Source organism: Narcine bancroftii, chromosome 4, assembly GCF_036971445.1.
Source record: "Narcine bancroftii isolate sNarBan1 chromosome 4, sNarBan1.hap1, whole genome shotgun sequence".
In the NCBI taxonomy this organism is placed as follows: Eukaryota; Metazoa; Chordata; class Chondrichthyes; order Torpediniformes; family Narcinidae; genus Narcine; species Narcine bancroftii.
Genome location: NC_091472.1, coordinates 233,391,070 through 233,407,514, shown reverse-complemented (window position 1 = coordinate 233,407,514; position 16,445 = coordinate 233,391,070). Strand labels below are relative to the sequence as shown.

At 41.1% G+C, this 16,445-nt stretch overlaps 1 protein-coding gene across 1 annotated transcript in view; it reads right to left on the bottom strand.

The window, feature by feature from the left end:
- Positions 1-16,445, bottom strand: part of LOC138761715 (MAGUK p55 subfamily member 4-like) — a 72,260-nt gene that overhangs the window by 29,537 nt on the left and 26,278 nt on the right. Inside the window, exons 7-9 of the mRNA XM_069934323.1 lie at positions 15,847-15,928; positions 5,877-5,962; positions 2,607-2,681 (exon numbers count right to left, since the gene is read on the bottom strand). Of these exons, the coding sequence (XP_069790424.1) occupies positions 2,607-2,681; positions 5,877-5,962; positions 15,847-15,928 (243 nt within the window). The remainder of the gene's footprint in view (positions 1-2,606; positions 2,682-5,876; positions 5,963-15,846; positions 15,929-16,445) is intronic.

The following is a 16,445-nucleotide window of genomic DNA, read 5'->3' as shown; positions in this document are numbered from 1 at the left end:
CAAGGACAGACAGGTCGGCATGGGAATGGGGTTGGGAATTGAAATGGGTAGCCTCACTATTACAGTGGACAGAACAAAGGTGCTCAACTAAGTGATCTCACAGTCTGTGACCAATCTCTCCAATGTAGAGGAGGCCATAATGGGAGCACCGGATGAAGTAGATGTTCCCTGCAGGTTAACGTGAAATGTTGCTTCATTTGGAAGGGCTGTTTGGGGCTGTGAATGGTGATGAGGGAGGAGGTGTGGGTGCAAGCACAGCATTTCCTGTGGACCCAGGGATAGATACTATTGGCCAATTGGTGGGAAAGGATAAACATCCTGGCAAATCTCTTCTGAAATTTTCTAAAGCCTCCACATGCTCTTTGCAATGAGGTGACCACAACAGCACATGATACTTCAAGTGCAGCATGACCATAGTTTTATATAGCTGCCCCATGACTTTACTTTTCTACTTAATGCCCCAGCCAATGAAGCAAAACATACAGTGCTGAGAAAAAACAGGGGAAACCCTTAAAACTGAAGTAGATTACACAGCAAGTCAGTCAGCGACTGAAAAAGGAAAAGTCAGGTTCATATTTTCAAAAAGACAATATTGTAGGATGATGGATGGTCATTCTTTCTAGGTTAATCAAGCCAACAGGATAAGGATAGAATCAGCAAGGATGTTCAATAATGTAATTTTAAGAAGCAGCAGAGAGGAAATGACCTGAATGAGATATAAACGTGATCCCAAGTGCTCCCACAATAGGGATTCTGTCTGTGATACCTGCCACAGTTTCAGGGGATAACCATTCTTTCAGTTCCCTCTTGCATCTTCTGATTAAGGTTCTCCCATCTCCTTTTAATAGAACACCGATGATAGCAAGTTCTGTAAATTAGGAAAACAATCTCTTGTTTGCAATGTAGGATGGTCAAATGGCAGTGGTCATTTCTGTGATCCTCACCTCTAGCAAGGCACTGAAAATTTAAGGAGGTCAAAGGGTTTTGGTTTGGCATGCTTAAAGTAACCTGTGTTGCAAAATCCTGGACCCAAAAATGTGATGACAAAACAAACTGAAGAAATTTTATTCAGAGATTTTGCGTCAGGTGAGAAAAGTCTTGGTCAGAAATGCTTTAAAGAGCATATTACAAGACGACAAATAGATGGAATGGAGGAGAGGTTCAGTTAGGAAATTCTAGAGCTTAGCTTCTTTGTGACTGATAGTGCAGACCCATAGTTAAGTACAATGACTAATGGCATTATCAGTGAGATAACCAGTTAACTGATGGATGTTGCCCAGTTTCTGGTTTACTCTTGGACCTAGTTTCTAATCTCATATCCTCACTAACACAATGTCTGTCCACTTCCATCTCATGGAGAAGCTTGGCCATCACTTCTCTCTCAACCCACCTGTAGAAGGGAACACGCCTCTGTCACTTTCTGTCTCAACTATTCCAAACTCTCCTGGCCTGCCTCTAATCCTTCCCATTTATAAACTCCAACTCATGGCAAACATTAAAATTCATATTATGCCCTAAAGCAGGTCTGTTCACCTACATGGTGCATGATGCACAATTCCCCAATGCAACTGCACACAAATGCCCAAATTATCTAAAACTCTACTGTAAGAGAGTGAGTACAGTTAAAACCAGTTCAAAATAAACTAGAATACACTTTAGCAGGAATGATTATGGAAAGAGATAGGACAACAAGTTGAAGAAAGTGGGATCATGATGGGACAAGGTGGTGAAATGAAAATTAGGTTCAGAAAGAGAGAAAGTAAGGTACAGAGAGAGCAAGCATTACATGGGTAAAAGGCATATCAAAGAGTTCAGATAGTGAACTCACACTAGGCCACAGGCTGCTGATCCATGAGGATGTCGATAGTGAGCAGGGCTCCAGATTGGCTTCAGGCACTGACAGCTTCCTGATCACATTAGGGGTTTGAAACCAAGGCCGACCACAGAGATTTGGGTGGTTTAATCTCGAGTTCACTGCTAGAATGGATAGGAGGTCATGCTGCTATGGAAGTTATAGGAGCACAGGAGGTAACAGCATTGGAAGAGATGGTGGGATATGCGGTCTCTCGAAGTCTCTGAAGCAACTCTTTTGCTTCTCTTCCTTGACACTGGACTAGTGGCTCTTTACAAGGCAATCAAAGGAACAAGAATTTTGTGTACGTGACAATAAAGGAATCTTAAATCTGGAAAGAACCCTCAGTGGAGAGGGTCAGACTTTGGAGTATGATGAGCAAGGGAAGAAATGGAGAAAGGATGAGAGGTGCTGAAAATGGTTTCAATCTTGTGGTGGCTGGGAGATAAATGGCAGGAGGCTGATTGAAGGCAGAGTACTCTTAGTTCAGTTACATAAAATCCCATTCCAACCCTAGGCAAGGGGCTGCATTACCCATTCACCATCCCCAGCTCCTTTCCCCTTTGATAGATGCAATATCTTTCCTTTTTGTTTTAGTCTCGATAAAGGGTCAAGAGCTAAAAAGTTGATTGATCATTTCTACCCATGGTCATTGCCTGACTCACTAAGTTCCTCCAGCAGTTCATTGTTTGCTCAAGATTCTGCATTGAACAAGTGCATCTTGATGTGATAATGAGTACAACATGGGCCTTACCGCATTTTGTGAGGAGTTTGCTGGTCGACGGGATGCTGGAATAAGTTTGAATGTGATACTGCCTTCAGATTTGCTCTATTTGAACAAAAAGATTAATTGCCATTTCTGTCAAATAATATTCACAAATAATATAATATATAGTCACAAAACATTTTCCAGTCAATTCTAGGGAAGTCAATTTGTTCAGAAATCTTGACAACCTGTTCACCAATCTTGTTCATACTCAGGTCCCACCTGATTCAACCTGAAGATAAAGGCACATACACTCCCCTTCTCCTCCTCTATGCAGCCCTCCTCCATCACATCCCCACAGTTTAACCTTCTGCCTCTATTGCAGATCAAATTCTGATGTGAGTGGTAGGGAAACTGCTGGGAAGAATTCTGAGAGATAGAATCTATCAACATTTGGATGGTAAGGCAAAAATTTAAGAGAGCCAGCATGGATTTGTGTGTTGGAAATCATGTCTCATGAATTTGATGTAATTACTTTGAAGAGGTGACTAAAAGGGGAGACAAGGGGAAGGCAGTTACTATTATTTACACTGTCCTCTGTAACGTCTGGGACAAAGACACTTTTTTTCCCCTTTATTTGCCCCTTTGCTCGACAATTTCTAATCAAACATTTCAAATGTAATTGAAGTGCACATTCCAGGTTTTATTCAAGGTTATTTGTATACATTTTGGTTTGGCCATGTAAAAATTACAGCACATTTTAAACATAATCCCCTCATTTCAGGGCACATATGGGACATATGGCTTCATAGGTGCTTGTGATTACTGAGATATGTTTAATTGCACCATTTGTGCAGGAATAAGAGAGTTAGGCTTGCTTCTAAGCTTTTGATCACTTCTAGAGTCTGTAGTTGCCATTTTTCCACATGAGAACCAGGGTTGTGCCAATGAAAGTCAAAGAAGCCATTATGAGGCTGAAAAACAAGCGTCTCTTCCTGTCCCAAAGATATTGAAACTGACTCCCTCCTCTTCTGAAGATCAATTCGACTTTCATTCCTGGAAGTGCTCCCACTTTGGTGTTGTTTCTGACATTCATTGTTAGATGCCTTTCCTTTTTGATGGAGCTTCCTCTCCCAGGGGGAGAGTTCCTGGGAATTTGATTCTTAGCAGAGAGCAGATCCTATTTTACTCATGATGCTTCACAACTCCAGCCACCTGGGTTCAATCCTGACCATGTGGAGTTTGCATCTTTTCCCTGTGACCTCATTGGTTTCCTCCCAGTTCTCTGGTTCTTTGATGTGTTACAAGCCCAGAGGACCCCAAAACCCAGCAGCAATAGATATTCACCAAGACAAATGGTTACTTAAACAAAAGTTGCTTTTAATTATCTTTAAAAATGAAAACAGAATCACATTTTAACATCACTATTAACTTAACTAACCTAACTTAACTCCTAATTCTAAGCACACGTGTATGTAATGTGTGTGTAAGTTTAAAAAAACTCTTTGATTTACAGTCCAATCTCACTTTTCATTCCTCAGAGTTTACTGGTTGCAGGCAATTCTTATACCGTGCACAGAATTTAACATTTATGAAGTTCACCAGGCTTTGGTGCTTGAAAGGTAAATGGTTACCACTCAGGAGATTTGTTGTTCGCTGGATGCAAACTGATCCCTTTTAATCAGCTACATCAGTGTCTTGCCAAAGAAATTTGCCCCATCAGGGTTTCCCAGATGATAACCTCTTTCTTTTAGGTCACCACAGAGTTCCTTTATGTTTCACCTATTTCATGCAAAACATTAGGCAGCCAGTTCTCTCCTCTTGCATGAACCACAAGGGCTTTGACCAGGCTGAACTAACCACTCACAACCCGTCTTCCAAATGGGGTTTTCCACAAGCTTTCCAGCTTGTCCTGTTCCAGTCCCAGCTGCTGCTGCTGACTGTAAAACTGCAGAACTGATCTCTCTCTCTCTCTCTCTCACAGAAAAAGCCTGCTTTACTCTCTCTGCTTGCAAAACTACATGATCCTCTTAGAACAGCAAGTTCTATTCCAGACAGCCTACAGCTCTGAGAGTTCTTTAATCTGTTGCCTTTTTGTAAACAACAATCCATTAATGAAGACTCTTTGGCACTATTCAAAGCTTTTGCAAAGGCTCTTGGAACTGGCATGTCAAGCATGAGCAGAGTATTTCTGTTTTAAAGTGTTTGTATGTGACCTACACTAAAAAACCTGCCCCAATTTATCTCCCAAAGCACATCTATAATCAATCACACTTGCCCCCACAAAGGAATTTTAACTCGAGTTAAAATTCAGTAATAACGAAACTGACTTTAAATTCACGAAAGATATAACAATACACAATATATAACAGGTTATAACAATGTCACCCAATGTTGACAGTATATATTTCTATACATGATCAATTTTAACATCTTGACAAACAATCTGCTATCACATTATTTGTACCTCTCATATTCTTGCAATATTAAACTCCAATTTAACAATCCTCTGTTTTTATTCTTCATTTTATTTAAAAGCATCAGAGGATTGTGGTCAGTAAATATCACAATTGGTTCCTGACAGGTTCCGAGTTATGCATCAAAATTCTGCAGAGTGAATATTATAGGCAATAGTTCTTTCTCAATTGTGGAATAGTTCCTTTGATGAACTTTAAATTTTTTTGAAAAGTAGGCAACTGGATGATCAATTTCATTATGTTTTTGTAATAAAACTGCACCTGCTGCTCCTTCACTGGCATCCACTGCTAAAGAAAATGGTCTGTCAAAATCAGGAGATTTTAAAACAGTTCAGCATTGAGCTCATCAGATAATGCTTACTGTGCTCTCTTTCAAGTCATCTGCACATGGTTCCTTCTACCGAGGTTCCAGTTGTGCCCTCCCTTCTAACCTAATACTCATGGTCCCTTTTAACCAAACATTCATTGGACAACTTATTATCAAAATTATCAAACATCTTAAGAAAAGTATCTTAAGTCTGCCAAGGGTATTGATTGAAATTATATCCAGCCTGTAAATAATTTAAATAACATACAGAAAATCTGCTAATCCAGCAGCACAGAAGTCCAGAGTGGGCTATCACTGGAGTTGCTTTGTGGCAACTAGCCTCAGGGTGGAACCAGATAATCCTGCAGCACCTCCAACTGGAATATGTGTAGCTCAAGGCCTTTCCAGTTCCGAATTCCAGGACCAGTGTCAAGCACTGAGGTCAGGTAAAGACCGACTGTGCAATCATCTGTTGGAGGGGATAACTACTGGAGGCAGGAAGAACAACAGTGATTACAAAGTGTGAGCTCTTACCAGCAGCTTGATGATATGTTCAGGATCAAGCCCTGCCACTGGAATTCCATTTACCTCGATTAGCTTGTCTCCAGCAAACAACAACCCTGAAATACAGAAGGATTTCCATTAATGTTGGTCAACAAGAAAATCTTCAGATGCTGGGGTCTAGTGCAATACTGTACATAGAAGTGTCAGAGAAATTCAGTAGGTCATGATGCATTAATGGGAAGTAAAAAGCAGTCAACGTTTCAGGCCTGTGAGCCCTTCATAGGAAATGTGTAAAAACAAGTAGATGCCTCAATAAAAAGGTGGGAGGAGGGAGGAAGGAAGGGGAAGGGGAGAGGCATAGGCTTACAGGTAAGAAGTAATTGTTGAATACTGGTGGGTGGTAGTGAGAAAGAAGCTGAGAAGTGATCAGGGAAGAGGGCAGAGGGTTAAAAAGGGCAGCTCTTTGATAGGAGAAAGGAGGGAAGGGGTTGAAGAGCTGGATGGGAGCCAGGAATAAGGGGGGGGGGGAGAGAGAGAGAGAGAGAGAGAGAGAGAGAGAGAGAGAGAGAGAGAGAGAGAGAGACCGGGGAAGTGGGTGAACTGAAATTGGAGAAGTCAGTAGGGCCTTTCAAATTGGCGTGTAAAATGGAGTTAACCAGGCAATTTGCCCGGTTAGCTAGCATCCCAGTTACAAAGCAGTAAGTAAGGGTCTGACCTGGTCAACCCTGTCGAAATCCAACTGGGTCCATGTCCTATCTCAGAAGTAGTCAGGGAACCCGGTTAAACTTACCTAGGTTGAGTCCAAAGGTGATTTGAAAATGAAAATGGCTGACCTGCTTATTCCGGTGACATCAGAACTTGCGTGCGTGCGTCACCGGGCAGCCAGCTTCTGAACAACCGGCAGTACTTCCGGTGAGTACGTGATGCATCATTGCAGGGGCGGGATCCCCCCTTAAATCACTGGGTTGGTGCTTTAATGGGTTGATCCCCCCTGTAGGAGTTTAGAAACAGTTACTTTTTGATTATTGTAGGAGTTTAGAAACAGTTACTTTTTGATTATTGTAGGAGTTTAGAAACAGTTACTTTTTGATTATTGTAGGAGTTTAGAAACAGTTACTTTTTGATTATTGTAGGAGTTTAGAAACAGTTACTTTTTGATTATTGTAGGAGTTTAGAAACAGTTACTTTTTGATTATTGTAGGAGTTTAGAAACAGTTACTTTTTGATTATTGTAGGAGTTTAGAAACAGTTACTTTTTGATTATTGTAGGAGTTTAGAAACAGTTACTTTTTGATTATTGTAGGAGTTTAGAAACAGTTACTTTTTGATTATTGTAGGAGTTTAGAAACAGTTACTTTCTGATTATTGTAGGAGTTTAGAAACAGTTACTTTTCGATTATTGTAGGAGTTTAGAAACAGTTACTATTTTAATGGAACTTAGAAACAATTATAGAAGGTAGAAAAAAGCAAGAAGATAGCTAAAATGTTCTTTGTGTAAAATGGCACATGAAAAAGTAGAGACAAGATAACAGAGGAATTTAAGCATATATAGAAATATGCACATACACACAAAGGGCTTGTCTAAAAGGGGGTGGGGAATGGAGGTGTGAGTACAGGATAGGAGAAAGTCGGAGTCAGTCAAGAGTCAGGCGAACAGGGAAAAGTGCCAAACCAATCCAAGAAGGATAAATATAAGAAAAATGTAAGGGGAGGTGAATTGAAAAATGTATAAAAACAAAGAAGCTTCCCGCCCTCGGTGTACTTTCCCGAGGTAGGGGGAGAGTACCCAACCTTGCAATGTTGTAAATGTAAATAAATGTTCTTTGTTCTCAACTTTTGTCTCGAGCATATTTTGTGAACGTGAAGGCACTTCTCACACCCCCTGTGATTTAAAAGATGTGTCCAGCACCTTTGCCCCAGTAATCACACCCAGGTCCCGGGAGGGCTACCCAGGTGCTGCAATTTATGTTGATCCGGTCTGGCTGGAATCTGCTGTAATTCATAGATTATTATCATAACTTGATTACAAAGGCTTGAGCAGTCTGGGGGTGACTTGTTTGCTGTGTGAAACCTAAAACTTGATTCTTTGCTTAATTTTAGTAGGAGTGGTAGGATTAATATTGGGGGGGGGGTGGATTCTTTCTTTTTTTCTTTGATTTCTGGTTTTTTTCCCCTTTTTTCTTTCCATATTTCTTTCCATTTAGAAGAGATTATTTTATTTAGTTATCTTACCAGGAATTGATTTCAATAATAGAATATGAACCCATTTTTCCCAAATGAATTTCTATATATTATTGTGTGCAATATAATGTATAATTTACTTATGATTCATGTTCTGTATTTTATTGCATTAAAATTTAATATATGATGTAATATTTCTCTCTTCCAAACAAATAAAAATATATTAAAAAGGAAAGTTCTGCTGAGATGGAATATAAGGTGTTGTTCCTCCAATTTTTGGGTGGCCTCAGTTTGGCAGTACATGAGGCCATGGACGAACATGTCAGCTTGGCAATGGACATGTTGTGGAATTAAATTGGCTGTTCGCTGCGAGGTGCTTGGTGTGTTACAAACTGCGCACAACGAGCAGCAATAGACAATGAATCAGACAGTGTTTAATTTTAAATCACTAATTTGATTTCTAACTCTTAAACTATAGTTTAAACTTTTAAACTATCCTTAACACTAAATCCATCTCCAGCTTGTGTGTGTGTGTGAGAGAGAGAGAGAGAGAGAGAGAGAGAGATACCCAAATCATTACAGTCCAGAAAGTTACTTCAAAGTTCAGTCTTTCAAATTCAGTGTTGAAGTGTAGGCCTTTGAAATTTGATGCCCAGATTTAATTTTGAACTGATGGGAAGACTGGAGTTGTGGCTGCTACAGACTCACTAATTCTTCTTACGCTCATCCGTACGAGCTCCTGGTCCTTTTGTAGGCAAGACTCAAATTGGGCAACCTCCACGAAGCTTCCAAGACCCTGACACTGGTCTCTCCAAGTAACTTCACTGCTAGTCACACTTAAAATTAAGTAGAAGTACTTTGCTTCCCAAAAGACTCTCCTGCCACAGGTCAATCCACCAAAGTCATTCACCGAGCATGTTTTGCTCTGAATTCCACAGAATGGCTGGCCACAAGACCTGTTTCAAAAGGCTGTTTTCTTTCCAGCTGTCAGAATGGTTCTCCTCTTGCAAGATCACAATGTCTTTGCAAATGTATCAAATTCTGGAGCAGACTGTGACAACCTTTCCCTCAGTTCTTCCAATGTATCAAATTATTGCTGGGCTATGACTTATGTTGCGCTTGTGTTAAATGTTAACTGTGACCATTCAGTCCCTCCTGTCTATACTATCCCTTACAGTGATAATCCCATTTAACTAAAATGGGAACTTGTTATAGGTGTTGCAGTGGACAAAGCGAATGTACTCAACAAAATGATCTCCCAGTCTGCATCCAGTCTCCCTGATGTAGAGGAGGCCACATCGGAAACATCGGACAAAGTAAATGACCTCCGCAGATTCACAAATGAAGCGTTGCTTCACTTGAAAGGACTGTTTGGTGACATGAACAGTGGTGAAGGAGGAGATGTAAGTGCAAGCATAGCATTTCTTCTAGTCACAGGAGTGAGAGCTGGGGGGCAATTGGCAGAAAAGGATGAATGGATGAGGGAGTTGCAGAGTGAGTGATCCCTATAGAAAGCAGAGGGGGAAGAAGAGGAAAAGATGTGTCTGGTGGTGTGATCCTGTTGTAAGTGGTGGAAATTCCAGAGAAAAATACGTTTATGCGGAGGCTGGTGGGTTGTAGGTAAGGACCAGGAAATTATAGGGTTTATAGAGGATGTCTGTCGATAGCCTGTTTCCCCAAAATGGAGACAGAGAGATGTGAAAGGAGAGAGAGTTGCCAGAGATGGACAAACAAAAAACAGGGTGGTGCTACTAGAGCTGCTGTAATGGCAGCGGTGTCGTTGGTGTGGGCCCGCAGAGAGTGGGGACAAAAGTCTCAGTGCTCCCCTGCAGAGTCTAATCACTCAGTCCAACTGCTGTCAGGTCTGTACAGGCTTTAAATGGCCTGTAAAAGGAGCTGATGGTGGTTTATTTTAAAATGGCCCAAGATGGCAGCCCCTATGATCAGCAGCGACCACAAGGGGATGCAGATTCTGAGGAAGCTGAGAACTGGTGCACAGCACCAGAAAATGGTTTGAGAAGGAGAAGCAGAGGAGACAGCCCACGGGGCAGTGGCCACAGCCACTTACCAGTGACAGGCTCTGAGGCTGAATAACTCGCAGGCAGTGAGCTGTTGGTGACACGAGGCAAGGTACAGACCACGTAGGATCCAGACTACTAGCAACTATGGACAAAGGACCCACACCAGGTGGCATTCAGCTTGAGAATGGCTCAAGGGGTACCAGGTATCAGAACTGGGATGTGAGAGGGCTCTGGAGGCTTCCTGAACATGTCAGAGGTGTGTATCGGGAGCTCTGGTTGCTGATGGTTTGGACTGAAGGCTGAGTGGCTGCGGAAGCTCTGGGAGTGCTAGAGGTGAAGCCATGGATAATATTCTTTTCTAAAAATATTTTTATTGCGGTTAATATTTTAGTTTAATATAGATGTTCAATGACTCTGGAAGGGACTCTCTTTTGCTTCTCTTTCTCAGGCTGTAAGGGGCGCTAGGCAATTTTTGGCTGATACTGAATCTTTGTCTGCCTTACAGTGAACTAAAAGAAATTTCATGTAATGTCACATTTTCTGTTTTATTACATGACAATAAAATAATCTTGAATCTTGAAAGTGACTTTGAGGTCTGTAATGATAGTGATCATGGTTGCAAGTTAACTAGCAATGCTTTACTATTTGATTAGACTTAGCTGCCACCAGGGGCTGACACAGAGCAAGACACACAGTATGCTGGAGCTGCCATGGAGGCTTGCAGCCTCATGGTACTGTTCATATCAACCTTAAAGTAAAGAATCTTTTCCTTCATCCATGTGTTGTCTCAATTACTCACACACACACAAATACAAGATGAAACATGGTGGACAGAAGTGAGATGAAGGAAATTAGAAGGAAATACTTTAAAGGTAAAATCTAAAGTCAGCAACTGATCAGTGAAGAGAAGCGAACACAGTGAGAAATGCAAGAATTACATCCACCAACGAAACTTCATCTGACAGGTAACATGGCTGAAAATTGGATCAGATTTAAACAGCATTTTGGATTGTATTCAGTGGCAGTTGGAGCTGACGAGAAAAGTGATCAGGTGAAAGCATCGGTTTTCTTACATGTTGTGGGTGATGAACCCTTAGATGTTTACAATAACTTCACATTTTCTGCTGAAAAAGACAAAATGAAACTGGAAAAAATACTGTTTGAGGCATACTGCATACCTAAACGTAACGTACATTTGAGAGGCACAGATTTTTCACGTGTCCAGAAAATGGAAGAAAGTATTGATCAGTATGTGACTGAATTAAGAAACAGAAGCAAAAGTGTGAATTTGGTGGACTGACCAACTTGCTGATAAAACACAGACTTGTGTGTGGTATTACAGATAATAGTCTAAGGGAAAGACCATTAAGAGAGCAAAATCTAGACCTGGAAAAAGCCATAGCACTCTGTAGGGCAGCAGAAACTGTAAAATTGCAAGCAAAAGAGCTGTTTAGTGAAACTAGCTGCAACTTGGATGCAGTGAGCAAGAAAAGACATAAATTGTTTAACAAAAGTGCGCCAAAGTGGAAAGAGAAGCATGGTCAGCAAACAAAAATAAAAGGGACAATCGAAAGCCATGTCGTCGATGCAGTACATAACACTTAACAAAAAAGTGTCAAGCATATGGTAAAACATGCAACAAAAGCAACCATTATCCCTGTTGCTGTAGGAACCAAATGCAACAAAGCAAGGTACATGCAGTAGATGAAAGGGAGATAGAGAAATTCTGTATCGATGTTATGACTGAAAACAAAAAAGAAAACAGACTGGATCTTGAGATTAAAAGTGAATGACATATACATTTCAGTTAAATTGGATACTGGAGCGCAAATTAATGTAGTATCAAAGACTGATTAAGAAGATTAGACCAAGACCAAAGATGTATGGAACAAAAGTGAAGGTGACAGGATATTCAGGTACCGATATACCAGTGCAAGGAGAATGCATGGTCAAAGTGAAACATAAGGTATCAAAGGATGTACAGGCCATACTAGGATTAACAGCCTGTGAGAAACTGAACCTGGTAAAAAGAGCCCTCGTTATGGAAAGCGAAGGAGAGACAGTCAATGATGAACTCATGAAAGAGTACAATGACCTATTCCACGGTCTGGGCTGCCTTCCAGGAGAACACACGATCAGAGTGGATAAACATGTGCAACCGATAATACATCCATGCAGAAAAGTTCCATTTGCACTTCAAAAGCAACTAAAGGCGGAGTTGGATAGGATGGAAAGCCTGAATGTGATTCAGAAGATAGATAAACCAATGGAGTGGATGAGTTCACTCAATGTTGTGGACAAAAAGAATGGAAAGCTTAGAATTTGCCTGGATCCAAGAGATTTAAACAGAGCAATAAAGAGAAAACACTTTAAGCTTCTGACACGTGAAGAAATCAAGTCCCAGTTTGCAACTGCAAAGTTTTTTTAGCAAGTTAGATGCATCATCAGGAATTTGGCATTTAAAATTGGATGAAGCAAGTTCAAGACTATGAACATTCAATAGTCCATTTGGCAGATACAGATTCTGAAGGTTACCCTTTGGAATTGCCTCAGCTCCTGAAGTGTATCACAAAGCTATCCATAGGGTCCATGAGCCCCTGTACAGGGTTAATACCTCAATGGATGACATCATAGTATGGGGAACCACGAGAATGGAGCATGATGAGAGACTAAGAAAAGTGCTGGAAGCAATAGGAAAGCAAAACTGAAGCTGAATAGAGAGAAATGCCAGCTCGGGGTGACAAAACTAACATTTGTAGGTGAGGGCATCAAACCAGATCCCAGAAAGGTGTCCACCATTGGGAACATGCCAAGGCCACAATGCAAAAAGGACATACAGAGGTTTAATGGAATGGTCAACTATATGGGTAAATTTATATTCAAGCTCTCAGAAAAGATGGCTCCATTGAGAAGACTAACAGAAAAGAACATTGAATGAGAGGGAAATCATGAACGTGAAGTCATGGAGGGAACTAAAGAAACTGCTCACAGAGGGAACCAGTTCTGAGATTTTATGACCCAGCAAGACCCATCAAGATATCATCAGACGCCTCACATTTGTGGGCTTGGTGCAGTTCTTCTGGAAAAATACAATGTCTGGCAACCCATTGCGTATGTTTCACGCTCAATGACAGATGCGGAGATGCGATAAACTCAAATTGAAAAGGAGCTGCTCAGCTTCACTTACACCTGTGAAAGATTTCATCAGTTTATGTCAGGACAATGTAATCAATTTAGAGATTGACCATAAACCCTTGATTGCATTGTCCAAAAGTCATTAAATGAATGTCCACTTAGAACACAAAGAATGATGATTAGGCTGCAATGCTATACGCTGAATGTAGGATACACTCCAGGTAAGCTAATGTACACAGCAGACATGTCAGGAGCTGTTGACACAAGAGAGCTCGCAAACATCAAAATGGATGAAGACGTGAATGCCTTTGTGGACATGATCACAAGTGCACTGCCCATATCAGATGTAAAAATGGAGCTCATAAAGTCCAAGACAAACAAAGATGAAACACTGAGACAACTGAGAAAAAACATCTTGGATGGATGGCCCAACATGAAGCAGGACTGCTCACCTGACGTTTCAGAGTACTGGAACTGCAGGGCGGAACTATCAGTGGTTGAAGACATCATCTACAAAGGAAGCAAAATCCTTATCCCAAAAAGTCTGAGAAAAGAGATACTAAAAAGGACCCATGGAGAACATCTCGGAATCGAAAAGTGTAAGAAAAGAGCATGAGAGGTGATGTACTGGCCAGGAATCAACAATGGTATAATAAATGAAGTGTAAAACTGTATAATATGCTGGAAATATCAATCAAGCCATCCTGCAGAACTACTAAAGCCACGCCCAGCACCATACAGACCTTACCAGAAAGTAGGCACTGATCTATTCAAATGTCACAGGAAGGACCATCTTGTAGTCACAGACTATTACTCCCTGTATCCAGAGGTGTAAACTGAACACCACCACTGCAGATGATGTAATAACAGGTATGAAAGCCGTATTCTCCAGACATGGCATGGCAAGCGAGGTCTTCACAGACAATGGACCCCAGTTTTGCAATTTAAAGTTCTGGCAGTTTGCCAAAGAGTGGGACTTTGTGTACACCATGTCACAACCTCATTTTCCACAGTCCAATGGTCTAGTGGAAAAATCAGTACAGTGAAAAGACTGATGAACAAGGCAAAAGACAGTGGAACGGACTTCTACCAGAGCATGTTAGTATACCGCACAACACCGCTTACATGTGGTATGTCACCAGCACAATTCCTTATAGGTCGTAGGTTAAGATCAAACTTTCCCATTCAGGAGAACCCCCTAAATACGAGGGAGAGAAAATGAAGAAGTTCAAAGAACAACAGAAAGAAAAGCAAAAGTGTTGAGAGAGGAACAAAAAACCTACCGGAACTCTACACTGGTGACCAAACTTGTGGACTCAGAAGGGAACTGTCCTTGAAGTCCAACCAAGATCAGGCAGATGAAGGTGCTGTTCTGCAAAGAAATCGTCGAGATGTTCAAATGGAACCAGCCACAGTAGATGGAAAGACGGATACTGTTGAACAACCTGAATGCACATCTGAGAAGACATCATCTGAGGCAACAACTCAGATTCAGGGACAATCAATCCGGAGATCATCAAGACACATGAATCCTCCTAAGAGACTCATTGAGCAAATTTCAAGACTCCTGTTATAGAATGAAGAAATGCTATCTTATTCACTCTTCAAGTTTTAGTGTATGTAAATCTGAACATACAAGTTTAAAAAAATGTTGATAATAATGAAAATGTAAGTTCTTGGTGTTAAAGTTAAAATTGCAGAGGTATACAAAGAAAACTTGTTAGTTAAAAGTAAGCTACTTTTGTTTTAAGAAAGTGAGATGTAATGATAGTGATCATGGTTGCAAGGCAACTAGCAATGCCTTACTGTTTAATTAGACTTGGCTGCTAGCAGGGGCTGACACAAAGCAAGACACACAGCAAGAGCTGTAATGGAGACTTGAAGCCTCATGGCATGCCTCATGGTGCTGTTCATATCAACTTTAAAGAACCTTGTCTTAAGAACTCATGCACATGAATAGAAGATGAAACAAGGTCAAGGTGGAAGTTGGCAGCAAAGTTGATAAGCTTATTATAGGTGTAGGAGGCAGCTCCAATGTAGTTGTCAATGTAACAGAGAAAGATTTGAGGAGCCTTTCCTGTGTAGGCTTGCTGCATGGATTGCTCCACATAGCCAATGAAAATTCAGGCATAGCTAGGACCCATGGGAGTCCTTGAGCGAATATCCATTAGTGAACTTATTGGCATTCTAATAAAATCATCTTGTCCCACCTCCTAATTTACCATTAACTCCCTATTTCTCCCACAGGAGAGCATCAATAATATCAGCCTCTGACCATCCAAGCAAGAGTCTAGCATGTGAGTGATCCTCACTGGAACATTTTTTTCCCTCACATTTCCAGTTCTAAGAAAGGGTCTTCAGCCTGAAATATTAACTCTGCTTCACTCTGCACAATTGTTGCCTGTCCTGATGAGTGGCATTTTTGCATTTTTAATTCAAATTTGGAGTTTCTGGAATAAACTAAAGAGACCAGCATAGCATGGTTCCATCTTAGTTCCATCTTCGATCTAGAGAAAGTGAGTGGAGTTGTTCCATCGTGCGAATGAGCTCAGTCAGGGGAATGAGGGTGGTGGTGGTGGGATGAGAGCAGGCAGAAATCATGTGTGTGCCTTAGGGAAGAAGTAAATGTGGTCTGTGCCCATTGATTTTGTGCTCATACTCACCACTGCGGTCAGCAAGACCACCACAGATCACTCGAGCTATCACTATGGAACCAGTCACCTCATGCCGCTTGATTGTAGCGCCCTGTATACAAGAGAAACAAGGCAGGTTAAATATTTATACCTGCTGCAGATCTTTCCCAGCTTCATGGTAAATGTTGAAAGCTGCATTGTCCTCAATTATTTCTATAGCTTGGGAAAGTAGCTCCATTCATGCAGACTGAGAGCACAGTTTTTGAGAATGTGGTGATATCTAATCACTTTTGCTTCAGTTGGTCTTTGCCCGCTGTCCAATTCTCAGATACAACAGCAAATTTGCAGCTCTAGGCTTGGGGACATATCTGATTCAAAGATTCAATAGATAATCTTGGAACAGGCCCTTCAGCCCCATCTTAAATTGTCCACCTTTTGCCTGGTTTTGGCCCATATCCTTTGAAACCTTTCCTAACCATGAACCTAAATGTAACTACCTGCCTCTACCTCTTCCAATGTTATTAAAGTGCCAGTGACCTGGATTCAAACCAGTGCTGTCTGTAAGGAATTAGTACATTCTCTCCAAATCTGGTGGGTTTCTTCCGGTGCTCTGGTTTCCTCCCATCCTT